General features: G+C 35.2%; 1 protein-coding gene across 4 annotated transcripts in view; it reads left to right on the top strand.

Annotated features, from left to right (window-relative positions):
* The window catches only part of TP63 (tumor protein p63), a gene marked incomplete at both ends in the record, with an annotated part of 218,555 nt that overhangs the window by 78,183 nt on the left and 114,084 nt on the right, over positions 1-26,288 (top strand). For all 4 annotated transcript variants that reach the window (XM_080695815.1, XM_080695814.1, XM_080695820.1 and 1 more), the window contains 2 exons: positions 4,814-4,942; positions 6,168-6,300. In XM_080695815.1, coding sequence (XP_080551941.1) covers positions 4,814-4,942; positions 6,168-6,300 — 262 coding nt within the window. The remainder of the gene's footprint in view (positions 1-4,813; positions 4,943-6,167; positions 6,301-26,288) is intronic.

Raw genomic sequence — 26,288 nt, 5'->3', positions numbered from 1 at the left:
TTCTATCTTTGGGTATCACTGGTTTGGCAAAACCTTGAACAGAGTTATTGTTCCAGGAGTAAACTGATACTGAAATCACCAAAAGGCAAAGACTTGAGAGATGGATGGGATTTGCTTCACCCTTTCTGCCCTATGGCACCAGCTGATCTCTTTCTTCCCTTCCTTTCAAAGTTGTAGGAATTAACTTTAGGTCTTAAAGGATAGCCCTTGAATCTCTCCCAGTCTAGACCATTAGCTTTGCCTTGCCTTGCCTCTTCACAAATAGAACCCTTTCTTCAAATGAAGAAAAACTTTATGGTATAAAGGAGGGGTTTATGGAGTCTCATCATTGCTGGCTGTTTTATGAAACATAATCTCAAAGCCACTGATCTATTCCAAACACCACCCTTATTTTCTGAAATAAAGCTTAACCTCAAAGCTTAAGCTTCTGCGTGGAGCCAATTAACAATTAAGGCAGCAGGTCTGAGACAAAGGTGTCCAGAAGAAAATGAGAGGCAATAGGAACATTGTTTGGGTGCAGAGATACAGATGGGAGAAGACTAGTTTGAACTGAAGAGAAATGAAGAATAATACAAGTTTAATATAACTTAGTTTCCTGTGTCATTATTACAGATATAATAGACCTTTCAAATAAACTATCTTAATTACTTCAATTTATTAAGTATTTCTTGGATACAAGTCATGTAGCACTTGATCTAGTAGAACCAATATCTTGATGACCAGCTTGGTAAGAGACAATATAAATAATGTGCAGTACCTTATTTCAAGCCAACCTCTCAGCCACCCTCTGTGGGAAGCATAGTTGAAGATAGCATGACTTAAAGACATTAATTAATTTGACCATGCCACTCCACACTCAAGAACTGTACAACTATAAGAAATACAAATTTGATAGATATGAGTATTGTCTTTAGATTACTAGAAATCCTCTAAAATCAGGTGAACACTAGAAGAAACTTAGCTATGCTAGTGTTCACCTGATTTTTAGACTACCAATTATTGTGTTTAGGTCATTAGAAGCTGCAGGTGCACCTGAGGAACGCATGTACATGACTACTCTTATGAGAGTTTATTTGCATTTTAGCATATCAAAGATTCATTTGTGCATCCCTGTTTTTTCCTCCATTATTCCATTGGTAAGGACTTTTTTACTTTATTTTTTGTCCTTCTACTTCAGTTTTATCTGAAGATGAATTTTAATTTAAATCAAACATATTTGACAGTGTCATCTAAGTATTTATACTTTTCACCTCATCAATAAGTCCATACTTTTTACATTCTTTTATTCAGTAATGGGCAGCATATAAGCCAAGTCTGCCCACTTCTAAAAATAAATTTTACTTTCCTTTTTAATTTAAAAATACTAAATCTTAAGATGCTATTTTAATTATAGGTAAATTTTCTAGATATGGTCATAAGGGACATCATAAATTTTTTCAATATTTCCGTGGCTTAACTTTCTCATATATATTGAACTCATAAAAACTTCTAGTCTCCTTGTTCCTCCACTGTTGTCCTAATGCTTCTTCTTGCCCTCTCTAGTCTGGACCCCAAGCTAGTGTTCATTTTTCTCACAATCTACCTAGGAACACAATAGTGATGATGGGGTGCTCTTATCTGTATTTCCCCCTCCTACCCCGGGTGATATAAACCAGAGAAAAATGCAGAACTGAGAAATATGTGCCAGGAAAATGTGTTATTCTCTAAACTCAGTCCTAAACTCACCCCTTGCCTCCCACTAGCCATTTAACAAGTGACCTGACATGTCAGACATGACTTCTCTTTGTCTTCTGTAAAAGTACTTAAATAAACGCTTTGGTTTTCTTTACTTCCTCTAAGAATGAGAGTTAAAGAATTTTCGTTCAGAACCAGACTAAGTCTTGCCTGCATCTTGCAAGATCACTCTCCATGCCATTCCTTTTTTTAATATCTTGAATTTTGTTCTTTCCCCAACTCTTTTCTTTTTGCTTTACCTCTTTGGGAAAATTCAGATCTTCCTAATTCAACTATATCAAAGAGTAATTTTCTTTCTACTTTTGTTTATTCCTCAAATCACTGAAATTGAGCAATCTTTAATATACAAAATGTACTAGTACCAATGTTACTAGTGACCTCTTCGATTCAAACCTACTTATCAGGTCATATCTTTTTAAATTTCCTTTCTGATCATCATTTTTGTGACTGTTTTTACCTTGGTTTCTAAGCTGTCTTATACTTCTTAGAGTGTGTTGCTTCATATTTCTTCAAATGGGACCCCTTTTCTGCTCTTTGCACCTATTCTGTCTAGGACATGCTGACTAGTTTCATGCATTATTTTTACTCTAGAATGATGATTTCTGTTTCTGACCTTTAGGCCCATTCAAAGTTTAAGACTTACTAAGTACTCTGCTTAACTTTTTGTAATCCATGGGAACTTTTAACTCAATGTGCTAAGATGCAACCCATTGTATCTCCTTCCTATCCAAGCCAGATTGGTGTAAGCAGTAAGCACTTTGTTCAAACAAAATAGGCACAAATTTTAGACACTTCCTTCCATCTCCAATAATAATACAACCATATATCTTAACCTTTTTCACTCTTAATTCATTTACCCTCATTTTCTTCATCCCCAATGATTCTATCCTACTGTTATCTTACCTACACTGCTGCAACAACCTCCTAAATAACCACTTGTGCTATAAACTGGAATGCTGTAAATTCTTTCTCCATAGAGTTTCCAGATGAATCAATACAAAACATATTCTATATATTTCCATCTCATGACTCAAGGTCTTTAATAGCATAAAGTTGAAATACTATTCCCTGCATGTGATAAAATTGTATAGAATTAAATGCAAATGGGTATACAACTAAAGATTTCTTATTAAGATTGGTAGATCTTAGCTGGGCATGGTGACACACACTTGTAATCTCAGTACTTAGGAGGCTGAGACAGGAAGATCATGGCCAGCCTTAGCAATTTAGTGAGGTCCTCAGTAACTTAATGAGACCCTGTTTCAAAACTAAAAGAATAAAATAGGGCTGTGGGTGTGGGGGTATAGCTTAGAGATAAATATGCCCGCTGGGTTCCATCCCCACAAATAAAAAGATTGGTAGATTTTATTATGCCAGTATCCTGGGTATGATATTATATGACAATTTTATAAGATATTGCCATAAGGAAAACAAGGTAAATGATACACGAGGCCTCTCTGTATTATTTATTATGACTGCATGTGAATCTAGTTATCTCAAAATAAAAAGTTAATTTATAAATATATTTCAGTACTCTCCACAAGAATTGAAGTATCCAAGATTTTTGTAACACAGCATATAAGTTTCTACTTTCTTCTACAAGTTAATCTCCCAACATTCTCTGTCTAAAATGTTTGCACCATACTAACATAGAATTGCTTATGATTTTCTCAAATGCATTGAGTTATTTTCCATGTATTTTTTTATGTCACTCACATACAATGTCCACTCTATACCATTAGCTCTTAGATAGCCTGAATAAAGGATAATTTCTGCACCCCGTTTTTCTTTTTCTTTGCTACTACAGACTATGTATATATAATCTTTATGCATTTATAGTACTATCATCTGTAATGTTAGCATAATTATTATAAATGTGTTTTTCTGTCCTTTATTCCTACAGTATAGCCTCCCAGAAAGGTGAGGCAGTTTTAATTATGTTTTTGTTTTCAGTGCCCATTATGCTTCTTGGCAACCAATATTCTCCATATGTTTATTTTGAGAAAATACACTGCTGTAGGTAGCTTGGAAACCATCATTAATATGTCCAATATTATAATCTATTATTTGACTAGACCAGGATATATATTTCAAATTTCAAGAAGATTATTGACTATCCTAGGATAGTATTTCTTTAACTCTTTGTAGCAGTAGTAATAATAATGATAAGAGTTTAGCTAATTTTACCCTGGGGTAAAATCATTCTACTGATCATCATGGTGAATCGATACTAAGATGATCTGTGCAGATAATGCTCAGATCTGGAGAATGCATCTGAGAAGAAAGCTGATATTTTGCTCTAGATAAGTAGGGAACAAAGTTGGAAAACAAAACCTTTTTTCAGTAAAATTTGAAGACACAGTAATAAAATGAAATAAACAGAAAATGCATTAATTTGCAAAGCATTTAGTTTATTATCCTTTAGTTTCACAAATAATTCTAAATTTCAGTTAAGAACCACCGCTTCATGCACACGAAGAGGTTCATGTGTGCAAACACACATCACACACACACACCTCAAAGTAACTAGTAAATAAAAATAAAAATTAGGTCTAGAAGTGTGATTTGATTGTCCCTGAGTAATTGTAAGAGGGATAATTGTAGTTATGAGAGAGGTGATTAATCTAAGGGGGAAGTTTAAGTTCCCTGAGCTCATCTCTGTTTTCTAATTCTACTTTTTACCTGCTAGAATCAGAATGGGCAGATAGTCACTTGAAGCACTTATAAAATGGGTTTAGTGATAGGTCAGACTTAATGAGAGAATGTTTATTTTCTTTTTGAAATCTGAAGAAGACAGATGTTGGATAGTGGAATTATAGCACGTAAGAACAATAGCATTAATTAGGAAAGATGAACTTTGATAAAAGGCATGATTGTCTAGCATTGGAAGTCTGTCTGGTTTTATTGCAAAGTGTGATCTGTGGTGCTTCCTAAGGAAACACCAGTTATGCAACTTGTAACATGCACTATATATTTCTGCATGACTTTATAAACTCAATTGGTTTTCTTAATATAGTTTAAATATTCTGTATCATGAATACAGAAACTATAATCCTAACTTCATTTTTGTCCTTTTAAGTTTCGTAGAAACCCCTGCTCACTTCTCTTGGAAAGAAAGCTATTACCGATCCACCATGTCTCAGAGCACACAGACAAGTGAATTCCTCAGTCCAGAGGTTTTCCAGCATATCTGGGATTTTCTGGAACAGTAAGTATCAGATAAGCAAGAAATACTGTATTTGAACTATTCAAACTAAGCAAATGTTGATCAAAATTACTTGCTAAAGGGTGTTTCCAGAATGAGTAAAAATGTGGGGGAAATTTGTTTTTATATTTATTTATTTATTTATTTATTTATTTATTTATTTATTTATTTTGGTGGTACTGGGGTTCCTGGAAGCCATTCTACCTCCGGGCTACGCTCCCAGACCTATTTTATATTTTTGAAACAGGGTCTCTTACGCCAGCGCGGCTGGCTTTGAACCTGCGAGAGCCTCCCAAGCGCGGGGATTACAAGCGTGCGCCACCACGCCCGTCGTCATTTATTTTTTTATTTTATTTATTTGGTGGTACTTGGCATGGAACCCAGAGGCTTTCTACTTCCGGGCTATCCTCCCACACCTTTTTATATTTTATTTGGAAACAGAGTCTCACTAAGTTGCTGCGAGCCTCACTGAGTAGCTGAGGCTGGCTTCGAACTTCTGCGATCCTCCTGTCTCAGCTTCCCAAGCGCTGGGATAACAAGCATGCGCCACCAAGCCCAGCTGAAATTTGTTTTTATAATAGTATCTCTGTGTTCAAGTTTCAGTGGTTATTTGAGAAGTTTCCAATACCATTATTAGTATTAGAAAAATAATGATAAAATTACTCTTATTACTCCAAGTTGATGTAATTTTGGAAAGTCTTGAAAGGACTTCCTGGACAATCAAAAATATCTTGCTCCAGTATCTCTGATACTCAAAAATCCTTCCCTATGGCCTTCATACTTATCCACTATTATGAAAAAGTAAAGCACTCAATTTTGTTAGTCATTTTTATCTTGCTATGAAAAATACTACTACTCCTTTTTGAAAACCCAGTTTGAATAAGTGAATAAATTAAGAATATGATGAAGATAATATCAGAACATTGGGGACCCTACAAGATAGGTACAAAATATTCTATCCCCAACCTATCTGTCCTATACTGTTATTTTGTCCAGCAACTCTTTGAGGAGTATAGGGGTCATGATTCTCATTAACAAATAAGGTTTGGATTTGAAATTCTTGAAATCATATATTTGGCAAGTGGTAGATCTAGGTTTAAGGCCCTTCTCACTCTAAGCAAGTAATGAGCCTTGTCAGCTTTGAAGGAGAAAGTACTCACTACTATTGACTGGGTGTGAGTTTTGACTCCTTCCCTTGCCTGACACATTTTTCTTTCCTGTGTATTAGGCCTATACGTTCAGTCCAACCCATTGACTTGAACTTTGTGGATGAATCATCAGAAAATGGTGCAACAAACAAGATTGAGATCAGCATGGACTGTATTCGCATGCAAGACGCAGACCTCAGTGACCCCATGTGGGTGAGTGGCTTGGGCTTCCTCTTTAATATGTAGGCCATGCTTTCCACAGTTCTTAAACCTGAGCAAGCAAGACAACCTAAAGGAGGAGAAAGGAGTCAGGAAGAAGGAAAATCTCTAAAACACACAATGTACTTAAACATATTGAAGTCAACCACCAAGCCAAGCAAAGGAAGGAGGGATGGGGAGGGAATGGGGTGGGAACTGGGTAGGGGTTAAATCAGTGATGTGTACATCTATGTACACACAAGTTTTTTTTACCCCAATATAATGTATGAATATAATGCACCAATAAAAAAGTAAAAAATAATAAGTAAATAAATAAATAAATAAATAATAAAATTAAAAGGCGTTGGATCTGAACAGACAAGAGCTTTGGAAAGAGAGCCAATATAGTCAGCCAAGAAGTGAGTAGCAGAAGTTTATTGATTCTGGGTCTGCTTCAACCCTCCAATGGGTAGGGAGTACCTTGGAAATAATCCTCTTCATATTTCATCTCAATTGTTTCTAATGTCAGTCCCAGCTTTGAGACAATGATATCCTGGAGACTTTCCGGTTAGTAGACAAGGAAAGAAATATAATTTAGATCTAATTCTACCCAAAGCACTTTCTTCTTTTAATATATTTCACTGATGCATTGTAATTACACATCATAATGAAGCATAGAGTGATAGGAAGATGCATGGACATAACACATAGTATGTGTCTCTCTGGATCCCACCCAGCTCTTTCCCCTTCCTGGTGCATGGCATTTGAGATTTGTATTGATAATTTATTTTCTACTATGGAAAATATGTGGATTTTCTACTATGGAAGAATGTGAATTCTTCATACGTCTTGGTCTTCTTTATTTTTTGTGTTCTTAGAAATGATTGACTTGAGAATGATATTTACATTTATTTTCTCCTCTAATTTTATCTGCCCTTAACTGGTCAGTTTGCTCTTCTTCTCTGGAAATCCTTTTTGTGTCCTTATTCTCATCAATCTATATTAGAGATCATTGATTGGAAGGAACCTAAGCATATCTTTTATTAGACTATATATTAAACAATATTATACTTGTGTATTTATTTCTCCATCTCTGAAGGCATCTGAGATGATATTTTGTGATGATTAGTGCTTAAAGTTACATAGTAGGTCCCTATAATAGGGGATTCAGACAGAGCTTGAAAAATTGAGTTTTTTTAATTTTTCCAGTGAAGAAAACAAAATAGGACACTCTACTTGCAATGGTATTAAAGATATATGAAAGTAGAGTGAGAATGATGTTGATTGAATAAATAAGCTACCCTATATTTTGTCTCCAAAGACCTAAGACATTCCTTATAAATAACAGTTCACTATGAATCTCAGTCTTTCCTTTTCTTAAGACTGTTTCAATATCCTCATTTAGTATGTGTGTCCACAGGTGACAGTCACACAGGAAAAACTAGATTCCAACAAGAGTCCTCTGCGGCATTAAGTGGCACAATGGTGGACTTGCTCAAGATGGTAATAGCTTAGTGCTCTGGTTTCTATATTAAGTAGAAGCCTTTTAGATTCCCCATCCTTCTCCATGGTTGTTATAGCTGCTGTGAGGCTCTTTTCTTCCAGTATTTGGTAGCAGATTTCCACTTTTCCATGAAGAGGCTAATTACTAAATAGTTTCCAAATTCTGTACATAAATTACTTTTCCTCTTCAATATAGTATTTTAATAAGGTGGGATCCCAGCCAAGTGTTCTCTCACTTTGCAAGAAATACAACTCTATGGACATGAAAAGACATGTTAGATAATTCAGACAGAATTATCTTTGGAAAGATAATTAAAGAATTTAAAAATTCATCCAGTTTTTACTGATTTTTAGATGCAAACTTCTCCTTAATAACTATTCACAAAATGGATCAATATTTTTTTCTGATTAACAAAGAAGATTTGAATTGAACTGCAGATAATCTGTGTGTCTTTGTAATTAGAATGGTTTAATGTCACTGAAAATGACTCTCTTGGCGTAATAAGTGAAGGTGAATGGGGTTTCTCAAAAACTTATATTTTAATTATATTTTCACGTACCCTGTTGGATATGGAATGTGTCGTCTAAAATATTATTCTTTATCTATCTCAGCTTTGTATTACTTGTGAACTGTGTAAGTATGCCTGTCTCTTTTTCAAGAGGTGGATACTGATACTAACACTTAAATGTCCTACAGTGATTGATGCTGGCCATATACCTCATTTTTGCGTCTGTCTATTCCTTATACTCTGAGGGAAGCCCTTTTAAGATGAATTGGAATTTTTCCCTAGGGAGTTGCTTGGTAGTTTTTTTCAATGATTTGTTTGTGTAAATCCTTATTGTTCCATCCCAGATATGTATGAATCTTCTTCACCTCTACATATCAACAAAAATCAGCTATGTAGGTTTGGTTTTGGAAAGGCTTAGTCCATATCACATAGCATCACATAGCATCATATCACATATTTCTCATATGTTCAAAAACTTATATGATTTTCACCGTGTATGCTGGTCTAGCCATAGTGATTATTTAGCACTTACTGTATGCTATTGCCTTTATGATGCAAATGAACAAAGCATGGTCTCATATTAAGAAGAGTAGAATACCGCATAAAAGTTAAATATGCATTAAATTACCCATGAAATGTACTTGGAAGTATGCATATTTTAATGCTTTTATTGGACATTATAGTTATAAATAATAGATTCAAAGTTAAATATGCATATGTATACATCACTTGGTATAGTATTTTTATTTTTTAAAGACACATTAAAGACTAGTAATACATTATAGAGAATGTGATTTATAGTTAGATCTTAAAATATGAGTAAAATAGAGCAAAATAGAAGAGGAAAAGAGTCCAAGTTTGAGTAATTGTTATATAAACAACATGAGCATATTAGAGAAAACGTAAGTCCCTTCTCTTGGCTGATTTCTTCTGCTTGGATGATCTTAACATAATGTTCTCCAGGTTTTTCCATCTTCTTGCGAATTACATGATTTTGTTCTTCTTTATAGCTGAATAGTATTCCATTGTGTGTATTTCCCATAATTTTGCAATCCATTCATCTGTTGATGCAGACCTAGGTTGGTTCCATATTTTGGCTATTAAATTTTACTGTTATGAACATGGGTATGCATATGTTACCAGAGGGACTCCAGACAATGGAGGAGAAACCTCACCAAAGCTAGAATGGAAGGATAGGAGAGGAAGAAGGCTGAGGTTGATTAATGAAGAAGCTATATCCAAATTTGTGTAAAACTATAAATATAGCATGGTAAACCTGGACACTCATTGTTGTGGGGGGTAGAGGGGAAGAAGTGTACCAAACATAGTCTGAATATATGCCATTCTCAATATGTTCCACATAAAAATAAAAAATAAATTTAAAAACTTCAAACTCAAGAGTTTTGAAGGACTGAAAAATTTAAAGGGATTTTACATAGGAAAAATATAATATAAACTTAAAAATTATAATAAATGACAAAGGTTTCATAGCGCCAATAAAATGGACATTTTAAAATTAAAAAGAGAAAGATGAATTCTCCTCCGAATGGCAAAGGGTACATATAATTCACATATGATAAATGTGTAAAGACTTAATAGACTTTTAGCTTCTTTTTAACCATATATTTGTTAGTGAATTATAATCATCTATCACATTGAGAACTGGTGTAGTAGAAACATACATGACATACACCTGGTGTATTTCCCCTCAGATCTTGTCCCACCTATTCCCATTCATAATATTGAAATTGGTATTCATAGCTTCATCTGTATACATATGATTAATTGATTCATTCATTAAGTCTCCTCCCTCCCTTTCCATCTCCCTCCACAAATTCCCATCCACTATTCTATTGGTATCTCTCCTCATTTAATTAAAGTCTCTTTTGTTTCCCAGTTTCTTTATATTTTCTACATATATATGAGAAACAACATTTGAACCTTCACTTTCTGGGACTGGCTAATCTCACTTAGGATAACATTGTCTAGTTCCATCCTTTTTTCTGCAGATGACATAACATGTTTATTAATGCCTGAATAAAATTCAATTAGGTGTATATACCACAGCTCTGTAACCCATTTATTTGTTAACAGACACCTAGGCTGATTCCATATTATGAATTATACTGATATAAACTTGGATATACATGTCTTATTATAATATTCTGACATCAATTCCCTTGGAAAGATGCTCAGGAATAGTGTGGAATTCAAACCATGAAATTATTTGTAGTTTCTCTTTAATCAGCAAAGGTTTAAGCAGTCAATCATCAATGTGTGTGAATTTGCTGAAAAACAGGCAATCTTTTTACTTTAGTACTTTAGGTGGTATTATAAATTCATGTAGTGGAGAATACTTTGTTCATTCTACTTATATGATTTTATTTATTTCTTTTCTTTTCTTTTCTTTCTTTTTTTTTTTTTTTTTTTTTTTTTGCAGGTCTGGGGATGGAACCCAGGGGCATTCTACCTCTGAGCTACCCCCATCCCCAGCCCTATTTCTGAGGCTGTCCGCAAACCACTATCCTCCTGTCTCAGCCTCCCACCCGAATGCTGGGAGTACAAGCGTGCGCCACCATGGCCAGCTACTGTATTTAATTTTAAAAGATTCCCCTTAGCCTAGAAATTCTAGTTATAGATATTTATTCAATAATAAACTATTCAAAAGTAAACATATATACACAAGAATACACACACACATGTGTGCAACACATAGAAATGAATGTTTCATTGCAACACTGTTTATATTAAAGGAGATGCTAATACCAAATAAAATTCTAAAGACATTAGAGTTTCAGACCTCGGTAGATGGGAAAGAAACTATGATCTGAAGCAAATAAGTGCTAACCCCACCACTGAGATGTATTAATAATTATAATGTGTAGTATTTTTTTTTTTTGCAGTAAGGGGATGGAACCCAGGTACATTCTACCTCCCAGCTACACCTCCAGCCCTATTTTTTATTCTTTATTTTGAAACAGGGTCTCACTGAGCTGCAAAGGGCCTCACTAAGTAGCTGAGGCCGGCCTTGAACTGGGATTCCCCGGTCTCAGCATGTGGTACCACACCTGGCTGATGTGTAATCATTTTAATCCTGGTGGTTCTAGTCTTCTTGGTCCTCAATGTGATTTCTATATTTCTGCCTTATGTAAAGTGTCTTTCATATTCCAGGAAAGAGCTTATAGATTGATACTTCTTTTACATGTCTGATAGAATTAACCACTGAAACTATCAAAGCCTGGGATTTCTTTTGTGGGAGCTTTGTAACAATGAATTTAAATTTTTTAACGGCTATGGGATTATTGGGATTATCTCATCTTGGGTTAGTTTTGGCGTATCGTAGCTTTTGAGAAATTGACCAAGAAAAGTTGTTGAAATCTATGTTCCTAGGATTGCTTGGCATATCCCTTTCCTATCCTTTTAGTGTCTGAGATCTGTATTGATATTTCTTCCTTCACTTCTGATGTTAGCAGCTTTTGTCTTTTTTTTTTTTCTCTTTATTGCCAGGCTTACCAGAAACTATTCCATTTCACTTATTTTTTAAGCAAATATATCAGAATTTGGTTTACTCTTGTTCTTTATTTACTGCTTTTTTGTTTTGAACTTCATTATTTCTGGTCTGATTTCTTAATTCCAGCACCTTTGAATTTATTTTGATCCTGTTTTTCAAATTAAAATTTTAGCAAAATTTTTATTTTCCAAGAAAATTTATCATTTAGTAGAATAAATTTCCCACTTGATACTGCTTTAGCTACATCTAATACATATTGATATATTAAACCAGGCATGGTGGTGTATGCTTGTAATCCCAGCACTTGTCTCTACCTCCCAAGCTCAGGGATTACAGCGCGCGCCACCATGCCCAGCTACTCTGTGTGATCTTAAATTGTTATTTCTTGGTTTATTTCATAAGCCAGTATATGGATTATCTTAGTGACTGTTGCATGGGAATTTGAAAAGGCTGCACGCTCTGTTTTTGTTGAGGGGAAAGTTCTACTAATGTCAACTGGACATTGACATTGTATAAATGTCAACTGGATCTACTTAGTTTATGACACTATACAGTTTTTCTATATCCTTCCTGATTTTCTGTCTGCTAGTTCTTTTGACTCCTGAGGAAAAAGTTTTGAAGTCTTCAGCTATCATTTTGAATTTGTTTCTTTCTCCTTTCTAACTTAGTGGTTTTTTATCTGCATATTTATTGAAGCTTTGTTGGTAGATACATCATATTTAAGACTGCTCTATTTTCATGGTGAATTGACCTTTCTATCACTATGTAATATTTCTATTTATGGTAATGTGCTTTTCTCATAGGTGTACTTTGCCTTTTTTAATATTAATATAGCAAATGTAATTTTCTTTTGACTGCTGTGTTCTTCTTTTAATTTTAATGAACTTTTATCATTGTATATAAAATGATTTCTTTTACACACATATAAAATATGTATTTTAATCAATCTACTTGTGTCATTTATACATAATGGAATTATCAACATGGGTATTTGAGGACTACAGTTAATTTATTTTCTATTCATATCTACCATTATTCCTCCAGTTGTTTCTTATTCTGCCTTTTAGATTATTTGACTTATTTTTAGTACTTAATTTTATCTAATTTGTTTTGGTTATACCACTTTGTATATTTTTGATGGTTGCTCTAGGGATTTCCATATTCATAATCTATCTTTATAATATTCATAATCTTCTGAGAATCAATATTTTATCACTGTGAATGGAATATAGGAACCTTACCATATGTTGGTTTCATCATTTTTATCCTTTATATTATAGTTATAGCACACATTATATCTGTGCACATTGAAAATTACATCTGCCACCATAAAAATTTTTACTTTTAACCATCAAAGTAATGAACTCAAGATAAGAATTATAGTTCTTCTTATTGAATAATACATTTATCAGTGCCATTGCTTCTTCCTATTCCAAAGCTATGATTGTTATTGAACATGGTCACAAAGACACATACAAAATTTCACACACCCTTTTGCTCATCCAAATGAGTACTTTTGAAGAAAATAACACCTGTATTTTCTCGGCAGGACCATACTAGGTCATAGTTTTCACTGAATTGACTCCAAAATTATAAATATTTCCTTTATACCTCCTCTGTGCCTCTGCTTGCACACACACACACACACACTCACACACACACACACACACACACACACACACAACTTAGCCACATGTAAATCAGTTAGAACCATAGCCATGGGTATATTCTAATATTAGAGAAATGAATTATAGGGGTTTCTAATAAGGAAATTGTTATTAATCCCCATTTGAAACATTGTGATCCTCAAAAATACATACTTTGAATGAACATTTTTCAGTAGGCCACTGAAAATTACTTTGACTGACTTAACTCTAGTTTAGCAACAAAGAGCTAGTTGACAGCGTTACCTCCTGACAGGGTCACGCAAAGGCTCTGTCTCCTTCCCTGCATCTCTTCTCCTGGCTCCAGAAGGGTACACAGGAGTCGGTTTCTGATTGTGATACAAACAACACTCATTTTCTCTGTGTGTCTTGGTCTCCCAGACTTCTCAGATGTACGGTATCATCCAACGGTGGGTCTAACCAACGGCAGAGGTTCGCTGTGAGGAAGGCATGTTTTCCTTCTCTTCCTATACTAGTCTCCATCACACTTCTAGAATCTTCCTCATACCACCATCACCCTTCTCTTCTTCCTCCTGTATGTCCATGTCCCATTTCTTTCCAGTTCTCTGCTTATCTCCCATGTCACCTACATACTGTTCTTGTCACCCAAGAAACCACTAGAACTCAGGATAGGTATAATTAATTAAAGTTGATGACATTATATTTGATATAAGGCTTTATGATTTACTATTTACCTTGGGATTTCAGCATTGAGTTTGTCTTAAGACACTCTGGAGTGGGAATGTTACCTGTGTGACTGTGACCTTGATCTCTTTGAGCTTTCCTTTCCTCGTTTGTACAGATTGACATATCTATCTTAGATATTATGAGAGATTTAGATGATTTTAGTAATCCTTTTTCATCCACTGTTCCTAGCATATATTTAGTCAAATAAATCCATTTATTTTACCAGTTATCTATCTATGCTATTTTCAAAAAATATCTTTGAAAAAGATAAATATGTTTTTATAATAAGGTACCAATTATTCACTTTCTCTTATTAAAAAAGCAATACACTTAAAACTACTTTAGAAGTATCAAAAGTATATGTTTCCCTAAATAGTTAAAATGATTACAGACTTTTTTCTATGAAATAGAATATAATTTTAAAGCATATATGATATCATGTCATATGTAAATTTTGCAGTATGTTCACTTTTATTTGTATCCTATGGTGAACATTTTTCTCGTTCCCTAATCTTCAAGTCAACTTTAATTGACATATTAGGTATCATTATATAGATATATCATAATTTATTTAACTATTATACTCATGGATTTTTTTTACTCATTGATTTTTAAGAAAATATTTTTGTGCGGAATATTTTCTTATGCTATATATTTAGGTGTCTGCAATAGATACTTCAAGATATGATTATGGGATAAAACTGAATGAACACTAGTCTTTCCAACTTTCTTTCCATGAGTTTCTTTTTCTTCATTGTTGTTGTTTCCTATTTTTCCTTCTACTAACTGTGCAGAAGTGTTTATAAACCTAATATCAAGTTTAATTATATAGCCTTTTTAAAAATGCAAATATATTTCTAAGTTTCTAAAGGCATGTCCGATCATTTTTTTGTCAAGAAGTAGTGGCTTTGGATACTGCTTTGAATGAAATCAGGGATGTGTTTAGCAACGGCAGGGCTGGTAGTTTTGGCTGAAGATGAGGAAGACACCATGGTGAGAGGAGCATCTGGTAGTAGAGCGAGCAGACCTCTCAGGGATGGGAACATACGGGGAGCAAGGCGGTAAAGAGGTGGAATGCAATTCCAAGTGTTCACCTAGAATTAGCCTTGAACGTAGGCATCAGTGTGACAGTTTCTCCTTTTGCTTCCAGCACTTTCTAGGGATTGCTTTTAGTACCCCTCATAGGCTCGCTCCTGGCCTAGTGTCATTAAATCACTTAAACATAATTTGCATTATGTGCGCTTCATGTATTTGTTTTATAACTGTAAACGAAACAAGAAAGTACATTCCACACAGCCAACAAAACCCTCTAATGTTTTAAAAACTGGGTTTGTACTACCTGTGTTGTTTATGAGGAGCTCACTGCACACAGTTGAGGCTGAGTTCAGGTGTCCCCGGCAGAGCAGACTGCCTTTCCATTCTCTTCTTGTGTAGCGTGACCAATAGGAAGGTCTCACTTTGTTCAGGAGCGCCAGCTCAGGGACTTTACCTTAAACACAGGTATGCATTTCAACCCTTGAACAAACAGGCTGCTTAATAAAATAAGGGAAAGGATTTTCTTTTTTTCTATTCTCTAGAAATTCACAAATATCACTTGACAGGTGACAGCTCTTCCCTTACAAAAGGGGCTGTTTGCTTTCTGCTTTGGTGTTTGGGTAAACTGCAGCACGAACTGGCAGAGAATTTATTGCCTAGGGGAAGGTGTTTGCAGTCCCTGTGTTTAATTTGAAAAGAAACCCTTTTCCTTCTCTCCCCTCCCTCTCTTTTTGAGGGGAGAGAGTTGGAAATGATAGCCCCGGGGAAATAGTTCCCCTAACACCTGTCTGTAGTGTAACCTCAGCAATGTTACTTAAGACACTGTGCTTCAGTGTTTATGCATTCAGAATGGCAAAGTTGAAGAGGGCAGAAAAACAGAAAGGGATTTCAGCAGAAACACAGAGCTGATTCTGCCCGTGCACCCTCTTAAAAACTGATGGGGTTGAAATCCTAGCATACTGGCTTAAAATAATATGATTTGTTTCAAGTAATACCCATCCTATTACTTACCCGTCCTTTCCGTCTGTTAGTAAATATAGTTTTAATGTATAAAACTTGGGAAACTCTAGAATGCTTTCTTTAGGAACTTTAGACTTGTGCTAGTTCCAGCCCGATTTTTCAATAAAGGTGGGAAAGTCAAAATCCAAGTTGATTATTGATGACTTCTCCTACAACTTCTGATAATGTTTGCAAGAAAACCAGAGATACACCCAACTTTCTGGATGTCTAGGCATGCTTCTCCATCTATTATTAGGAATAGTATAAAAAGTGCAGCATCTGCTGGTTGGTGGCTGGCTACCTATACCTGAATCCAGCTCTGCCATTCATTGTTTGGGAGACCTTAAAAAATCACAAAATCCTTCTGAGTTTCATTTTCCTCATTTGTAGAATGCATGGTGATACTATATACATGCTGTAGAAGAACTATTTTAAGAATTGAGATATGGCCGGGCGTGGGTGGTGCAGGGTTGTAATCCCCACGCTTGGGAGGCAGAGACAGGAGGATCGCGCAGGTTCGAAGCCAGCCGCGCTGGCTTAAGAGACCCTGTTTCCAAATAAAAAAGTATAAAAAATAGGTCTAGGAGTGTAGCCTGGAGGTAGAAGGGTTTCCAGGAACCCCAGTACCACAAAAAAAAAAAAAAAAGAATTAAGATATGGCATGTAAAACAGCACAAAAGAGCCCGGCATGATGCTGCATGCTTGTAATCCCAGCACTTGGGAGGCTGAGACAGGAGGATGGCACAGGTTCGAAGCCAGCCTCAGCTACTTAGTGAGGCTCTCAGTAACTTAGCGAGACCCTGTTTCCAAATAAAGTGTAAAATAGGTCTGGGAGTATAGCCCAGAGGTAGAAAGCCAGTGGGTTCCATCCCCAGTACCCCCAAAATAAATAAATAAATAAATAAATAAATAAATATAAAAATATAAAAATAAAACAGCACAAAACCTTACATGGGACCAGTTCTTGGTAGTAATTGATAGTGCTCTTTAGAATGTGATAAATCTGGAAAGTAAAACATTAATCCCAAATACAGCAATTACTGATGCCAGAGAAAAAATAAAAATTTGCACGTTTGTTTTTTTTAAGTAAGGTAATATTTGAATATATATTCACATTCTGTAAAATATCCCTTGTTGATCCTTTCCCATTTGAAGCTCAGCAAAGTTTAGGGTTCTTTAAACTAGGATCAAAAAGAAGACAGACTTCTTTTGAAAGTCAATTTAATCTTATTTCTATTTGGTTCTCATAGAATTCACAAATCCTTTTTTTTTTTTTCTGTTTTACTTACTGATTTTTTTTTTAGCTATTTTGTTTCCAGTATTCTTGACATGATGAGATGTTCTATTTGGCTATTTTTTAGTCCAGTGGTTAAAATTATGGAATTGGCTGAATATACACCTAGGTCTGCTAAGGTAAAATGTGATACATGTGTTCTTATCACAAGGTGGTGTGTATGTTACTCTGGATCAGCACAGGTTTTGCACATACTAGGAAAGCCTTCTATCACTAAGCAATATTATCGCTAGCCCTAGCAAGAAGCTAAATGAATTACCATATCTACATTTCTTTAATTGCCATGATGATTCATAAAAATTTCTTCCCTGGAAAAAAAGCTAAAATATCAAGCTTATGTTCTTGTTAATTCGACAAGCATTTACTGATTAGCTACAAAGTTTAAAACATTCTGCTAAGGGTACAAGGCTTAAATAATAAAGGAGCAACTCTATTTCTGCCCTTAACTAAAAGTTGGTGAGGGGAAAGACATGAAATTATATATAATCACTCAGATTATCAAAGGTCTTGGTGACTATATGCTGAAAAATATTTATTGCTTACAAATTGAAGATGAACATAAAAGGCAACAAATGTGTACCGATCACGGAGTGGTGGACTGGCTTCCAGTCGTGCACAAAAAATACTCAACTGCAAGCCGGGCGTGGTGGCGCACGCTTGTAATCCCCGCACTTGGGAGGCAGAGACAGGAGGATCGCGCAGGTTCGAAGCCAGCCGCGCGCGCTGGCTTAGGAGACCCTGTTTCCAAATAAAAATGTAAAAATAGGTCTGGGAGTGTAGCCCGGAGGTAAAAGGGCTTCCAGGAACCCCAGTACCACCAAAAAAAAAAAACAAAAACAAAAAAAACTCAACTGCATACATTTGGAGACAGTGTTCACTTGATATTTTATATTAATGATATTTCTTGTCATTAAGAAGCCTAATGGCCCTGCATCCCGCTAACACTGGATGGTTATTATACTTAAGACAATGCAGGAAATGAATAAAGAAAGAAAAAAAAATTTCTGTTCCTAAGGGCCTCCCTCCAGTTAATAATAGGACAGGAGATTATTTAAAAAAAAAAAAAAACTCTTATCAAGATAGAAAATGTTAAGCACCAGAAAGAAGGATAAATGGAAACCGCAGCAGTAATTTTGATGATCATTTCAATTTGAAAGTTCAGGAAATATGTAGTTCATTTGAAAAAGAGTGATAGGAGCCGGGCGTGGTGGCACACGCTTGTAATCCCCGCGCTTGGGAGGCAGAGACAGGAGGATCGCGCAGGTTCGAAGCCAGCCGCGCGCGCTGGCTTAGGAGACCCTGTTTCCAAATATAAAATGTAAAAAGAGGTCTGGGAGTGTAGCCCGGAGGTAGAAGGGCTTCCAGGAACCCCAGTACCACCAAAAAAAAAAAAAAAAGAAAGAAAAAGAAAAAGAGTGATAGGAGCTTTTCTAAGGAAAATCATTTAGTCAACTTAGAGAGTGAGACAGCATAACAAGAAATGGTAATGCTTAGAATAAATCAGAAACATTTGGCTCAGCCTAGAGTAACTGAAATCACTTTTGAAAATTACCTAGATGCACAAAATATATATGCGGGCTATCAGTTTGAGGTCCTGATCTATTTGTAAACATGAAGTCGGTAAATTGTATAAGGATACAGGAGTCAGCTTGTTTGAGCTAGAACTCCTTCTGCTAGACCATTCTTTTTCAGATAAGGTCTACTAATTGGCTACTTGTTCGTCATCAACATCTGTTTAAAATATACTAAGTGTTCATTCTTAGGCTAGGGATAGAAAAATGAGAATTATTAGTTTTCAATCTCATGAGGCATATAGGTGTGTAACCCACTTATTAGAAAGTCAAAACCATATTAATAAAATATTTAAGTAGAGATATAAAACAAGGCTGATAAAACCAAGAGCCAGCCAGGCATGTTGGTGCATGCTTGTAATCCCCGTGCTTGGGAGGCAGAGACAGGAGGATCGTGCTGGTTCAAAGCCAGCCACGCTGGCTTAAGAAACCCTGTTTCCAAATAAAAATATAAAAATAGGTCTGGGAGTGTAGCCCGGAGGTAGAAGGGCTTCCAGGAACCCCAGTACCACCAAAAACAAAACAAACAAACAAAAAAAAAAACCAAGAGCCATATACATTATTTTTGTTTAGAAGGAGTAGAAGAGTCTTCACTAGGTAAAAGGTAAAAAATTTAAAATCATGCATACACATATGTTTATGGTGTGACACTTTCAGTGTGTGCAGTGCATTGGGAGCGACTTCAAAGCTGTTCCCATGGCTTTTCCCCTCCGTTTGTGGCCACTGGGGTATCCATCAGGAGTATGTATTCCGCAGGAGTATCTAGGCTTTCATCTGTCTTTTAAAGGTTTGTGTGTGTGTGTGTGTGTGTGTGTGTGTGTGTGTGTGTGTGTGTTTAGGAAAGACATAATTCAATTATAGACTTAATAAAGCAATTATGACTTTGTTGTTTTTACTTATTTCCCTAAGAAGCTGAGAACTTTTGATAGATATTCTTAAAATCATTTCTTGGCACACCTCCTTACAGAATTGAGAAAGAAAGCAGGGATTTTTAACATTTGACTTTTGTTCTTTGCAGCACAGGCTAATAAAACAGAACTAAATTAGAAATTAAACCCATATGATTTGTCTGGGAATTCAGTACATTTTCTTTCAGTGAATTAGGATACTTTTCTTCAAATTAGAACTAGATAGTCTTATAAAATGTGGCTTTTAAAAACTGGTCCTCTCTTTCAGATGTCTGGGTAGGGCATCGGATCATTTTTCCATAGCTGGAGATTTATTGGAACATTGTAGATTTAGTGATGCTGGCTGAACTAGATGAAAGGAATCAGTATATACCATCTCTGTTTTTGTATTAAAGAGATACAGCTAACTTCCCAATGAACCAAGACATTTTATTTGCTTTTGAACAATAAGCTTATTTAGAAAAAGAGACAACTCGGTTGTTTAAAATTGACCTGATAGAAAAAAAAAAAAAACTCAGGAGTATATGGGGGAGAGAAGAATCTCTTTTGTGTAAAATTGGTACTGAGAAACAAATATTCCAGTGTATTATATCTTTTTCTTGGGGCTCAAGAATTATCACAACAGATGTAAGATTAACCTCTTTGGTGATCTCTTGGCATGGAAAGAAAATTAGAATTTTTCACTTTAGGGGCCTATAAAATAAAATTTACTGTCCCTGTATTTTTAAAGCACTCAGACTTTGTAAGTAGTGGAGTTTAGTGAAAGAACACCAGCCTGAGAGTCAGAAGTCCTGTTTCCCACCTCCACACTGCTGTCTCTGTTGATGGTCACAGAATCATCTCAACTCTTAGTCCCCTATGAATGAGAGCATGGAGGTGGGCTAGGTGAGCACTCAGCTCCCTCAGGCGCTGAATGGAATGGCAAATTGTCAGTCCCTTGCTTCTGAATCCCATCTTGCTAAAACTTCTCCTCTGTCTCAGTGCAGCTGTGACTGGTAGGTAGCACCTGAACACATTTCCAAGAACCATTAGTGAAAGGACATACAAACCGGTGTAACCTGTATGAGACATTATAAAGCAAAACCTCCTCTAAATAATACATGCATGGCATGACACCTAAAGAGTTTGTGATGAAGCACCTCTTTTCTTTCTGTACTCAGTGTGGGGTGAGGGTGAGTACTGCAAAAATTCAAATACAAAAGCAGTGTTTTTACATCTGAGCAACTGATTGCTTCCTAATGGTGCCTTTTGTGGAGGCCCGGTGGGCGGCCCAGGATTACCCTCCTGAAGATTAGTCATAACTGTGAATACTGTCTGGGGTTAGAGAAAGGAGAAGTAACTAACTCCTTCTGTTACTCTCCCACTCCCTCCCTTCGCCTGCTGCCTCTATCTCCCCGGCCAGCCCCAGGCAGTGTTCCTTCCAAACAACTACCCGTCTAACCAGTTCATTGGAATGTCTTTCTACAGACTGTCTGCTCATTCAGACTTCTGAAAATGAACCTCCCTAAAAGCATAAATCATGTTTAAAAAAGAAAGTGGTAAAGTGTTACACATGAAAATCCCTTCATTGGTATTTTTTTTTTTAAATACACAGACCTACCTACCACTTTGAAAAAACAAAACAATTTGGAAAACCATTGCCTCGTTCCTCCTGAAGAGACAACTTTTTCTTGCTGGCATTTGTTCTTTGGGGTGACAGGTACTCCCCTGATGTAATCTCAGCTCCTATTGTGCACCTCCTTCTACCCTTCTCCCTGCAGCCTAGGGGTGATTTTAGGGAAAGAGTAGGTATATGTTGTCTTTGTTGGCATTTTTAGTTTAACAAATTATAAAATGTGGAACAAAAGGTAAACACTACAAAGTGACACAAATCTAGCCATATATTGTTTTGCTTTCATATAAACATATAAAAATTCTTCATCTATGCTGATTAATTTGATAATTATGAAGTATATGCTTAAAAACTTATCTTTAGTATATAATAGTACCTTAGGGTAGCTGCAAAGTATAATTTGTCACTTGAATTCAGTGAAGGAAAAAAAAAAGCAAAAGTGTCTCAATCCCTCAATTTGTACAGTAGGAACCAGAGTAGTTTATAAAAAAAAATCTTATATAGTTGAATTTCTTGCATTATCTGTTTAAAATCTCAGTAGCAAAGGATGAAACACATCTTATTTTCTAGTTTTGTTTTTGGAACATTTCGGAGTCTTATTTTTTGGGAGTACTAGGAATTAAACACAAGGGCATTCTACTACTGAGCTATGCCCTACCCCCACAGCCCTTTTATATTTTTTTATTTTGAAACAGGGTCTAGCTAAGTTCCCAAGTGCTAGCTTGGAACTTGGATTCGTTCTCTCTCAGCCTCCCATCTATCAGTCATTCAAATCAATTGAAGTTTAGTTTTAATTCCTAACTCCTCTCCTGCAACAACATCATGAAAGCAATAATACTGATGTATGTAGAAGTTCAGCTACATTTGAAAAACCATTAGTCTCAATTTTTACCACATAGCATCTAAGAGGCTAAATTATTTGCTGGCAATAGAAATAATTCATCAGCTTTTGACTGAATTCTAAGTGAACAGGGTGTTCAGACCCAAACATATCTATTAGCAGATTTCTGTACACTTTAAAAATTTTGGAACCTAGATTCTGGTTATAAATTCTTTATCAACTAGCCATGTACCTGAAACTTGTTATTAACCCTTCTAGTTTCAGGTTTATGATTTATAAAATAATTTATATAACTATCTCATCTAGAGATGAGAGGTTTCTTAGAATAACCCATAAATATTAAATTATATATAATATACCAACACAAAAATCAAGTGGTATATAATATTAGAGAAACAATTTAAAGGCTAAGTGCTTTTATCTCACTGTTCAAATACCCTGGGTATAGGAAAAGCTAAACTTTTCTAAGCTTTAGGCTTTTGTTCCTTTTATTAAAATTGGACTCATATAATTATTGTAAAAATTAAATAGTTAATATAAAGAGCATTTCATAGCAAAGTGTGGTGGCATGTACCTCTAATCCTAGCTATTTTGAGCTCACAGTTCTAAAACTAGCCTGAGCAGCATAGTGAGGAGAGGGAGAGAGAGAGAGAGAGAGAGAGAGAGAGAGAGAGAGAGAGAGAGAGAGAAAGAACTCATCCCAATAGCATTACTCAATAAATGTTGCCTTTTTTAATATTTACTTTTTTTAGGTCAATCACTAAACACAAGGAACTATTTTAAATAAACTTAATTTAATGGGTGGTTTTGTATAGACATTACCATGTGTATCCAGCCTCAAGTTCCAATTTCTATTTGTTTTGGTAACAATGTTATTTCTATTATTGTGTAATTGTTTCAAAATATCTTGAATAACAAATGTAAATAGTGGCAAATGACTTTTTATAAACTTTTTTTTTGCAATCTCTGAGTAATCATTAGTCAAACTACTCCAAAGTCTTACACAATAAATAATAAAAAGTGACTTTAAAGTCAAACACTATTATGAAACAATTGTTTTCTATCTTTATCATAAGCAATTCTGACCTAAACTTCCAAAGCTTATCATGCACATTAAAGCTACCTATTACACTTAGTACATTAGAGTTGATTTGCCATTTGAGTACAGTTGACTTACAATTAATTATGACAAAGCTTGGTCTAGGTATTTGTCAGTAGAATGTAGCTATCATAGTGAAACCTTGCATACAGATTCAAATCCATCTAATGGGCACAGAATAGGGCCGACCTAAATATCAGAATAACACTTCCAGGTGATGACAACATTTTCAAGAAGTTTAGGTAAAATCACGTTCACAGAGATGGCCAGAGAAGTTTTATCCTAAGGTCAGCACAAAAGCAAATTAATGTGGTACAGAAGACCTCCTGAAAGTGCAGGTCCACCACTTTCTAGTGGTATGACCACAGGCAAATGATTTCATCTCCCTCTATTCCTTCTCCCTCAGTTGAACAGTGTGTATTATAATTACATCTCCCTGACAGGCTGATGTAATAAATCTTACCATGGATGTAAAGACCTAAGAATCATCCCTCAAGAAGCACTTAACAAATGTTCATTATTATTATCATCTCTGCAAATATGTATTTTAAATATTTATTATTAAGGGCATTAATAATCTCTACTGTCTTCCAAAACTTTGAATCCATATAATGATTGAGTTGAATAACATAGAAGAAATAACTAAAGTTCAATTTCCTTAAATTCTATTCCTTTCAGTCCATTTGAAAGCACTGGAGAGTAAAACAGTGTTCTAGATGTTATTATCAGACATAATTCAGAACAATATATTTGTAGCCAGTTCTACCAACTGTTTGCATTAGAGATTGTGTCCCGGGTACATGTAGGAATTATGTTTGATCTTTACTTGGTAGCCTTTTAGTTGATATTCATCTCAGACTTAATGATTTGCTCATACTTAATCTAATAAGTAGCATTAATGTTGTTTTTGAGTAAGAATATGTATATGATAAAAGTGTACTTGGAAGATTTATGTGCGTAAGAACGATATACCAAAATATAACTAAAACTTTTAAGTGACTGCACACACTTAGATACCCAAATGTTTTTCAAGGGTCTATCTCAGGCCATTAGGTCACTTTAGCTTCTTGTCACTCACCTTCAATGGAAGCTTATTAGGAACACACACACACACACACACACACACACACACACACACACACACAATTCTTCAATGCTATTTTTTTCTGAATTAGAATCATCCAATCCATTTGGTCACTAACTTTGTACACTAAATTTGCTAAAGGCTTTTTTTAAAGAAGGAAAACTTGTCACCATTGATTATATTCCAGTAGTAAGTCACAGATTGTTTCATAAATTCCAACAGATTGTTCATCAGACTCACAGCTTCATGAAAGCAAAAATCATATTTTTTCTTTCTCTGCTAAAAGCCTGGAGCTGATGAGTGATCAGAAAAGGATTGTTGAATGGTTTGGGGGTAAGTAGGCTTTTCTCTTTAGTTGAATTTGTTAACTCCTTCAGAAAAGTGGTACAGTCTGAGTCTTCTGAATGGCCCATGTGGCCTTTTCCTTCTCTTGTGATGCTGGGGAATGAACCAGGGCCTTATGCAAGGGGAGCCTGGGTACTACTGTTAAGCTGCCCCCCAGCCTTGCTAGAAGTTTTAAAAACTAGATTTAGTCCTTCCCACACTTTCTGGTCCACCCTTGATGGACCATATTCCCATATGCTATCTGTTGCTTTTCTCTTTGTCTGGAATGCATAAACATTAATTTAAAATGTTTCTTTGACATCTATTAAGCAATTTGCAATATAATTGAGCAGCAGAAATATAACCATTTGGGGAATTATCAAAAGTATTGTGCTAAAAGACTGTTCTTTTTTTTTTTTCCTTTTGAAGAACATTTTTCTCTGTGATTATGCAAATTAAAAGAAGGAATCCAAGTCTGTTACTGATTGTTAGGCAGGACAAAATGTTTAATGTTGCAAGTTTTTTTTTTTTTTTCTTTTCCTGAAATCAATGAGTCACTTCTTCTGTGTAAATCATGTAATATGTCAGAGATTTTAATTTGAATGGACCAAAGCTAATTGCAGTGACCATTTTTAAGATGATACCTGTACATTGAAAGCATACATAAAATATGTGATGTTTTCATAACTATCTGCAGTTTAAAAAGCTTTATCACATCTCTTATTGTCCTTTTATCTTCACAACAACTAGCGATGTATGTTTAACACTGTATTACAAATGCATTATCTCCTTGGATTTTTGGTCTAATTAAATGTTATTAAAACCACTTAACTTCATTAGTGTATAGTTTAGTATATATGACTAAATAAAAGGCACTCATGCTATTTTGCACTGAGGTTAAACAAGTGAAAATATGACTCTTATTATGGAGCTTCAAGTTAAAAAGTTAAGAACTAGAAGGTATATTTCCTTTAATTTTACATCATGTTATATATAAAGAGAACTGTGATGTATTTTTAGCATTGATCAGCTAGTTGGCCTTGAAGACACCTTCACTTTCTTTAATTACTGATGATTACCTTCTCTTTCATAACGTTACAAACTCATTTTTAGACCTCCCTAGTTGAATAGGTACACATTGGTAGTACCATACAATTTATGATTGAATAAATGTTTTTGAATGATTGCTTGGTTATCTGAGAGTGGGATCCTGGCCTTGTCTGTTGTCATTTCATATCTACATTCAACACATTTGTTGATTGGTCCATTTCTTCTTCTTAAAATGTGTTAAAACTTCCATGTATTAATATCTGACTAATATTTGCATGTCCAACCTAATGTTTTAGTATGAATATTATCCTT

Source organism: Muscardinus avellanarius (genome assembly GCF_963383645.1).
Source record: "Muscardinus avellanarius genome assembly, chromosome: 5".
Classification (NCBI taxonomy): domain Eukaryota; kingdom Metazoa; phylum Chordata; class Mammalia; order Rodentia; family Gliridae; genus Muscardinus; species Muscardinus avellanarius.
This window is presented reverse-complemented; position numbering and strand designations above follow the sequence as displayed.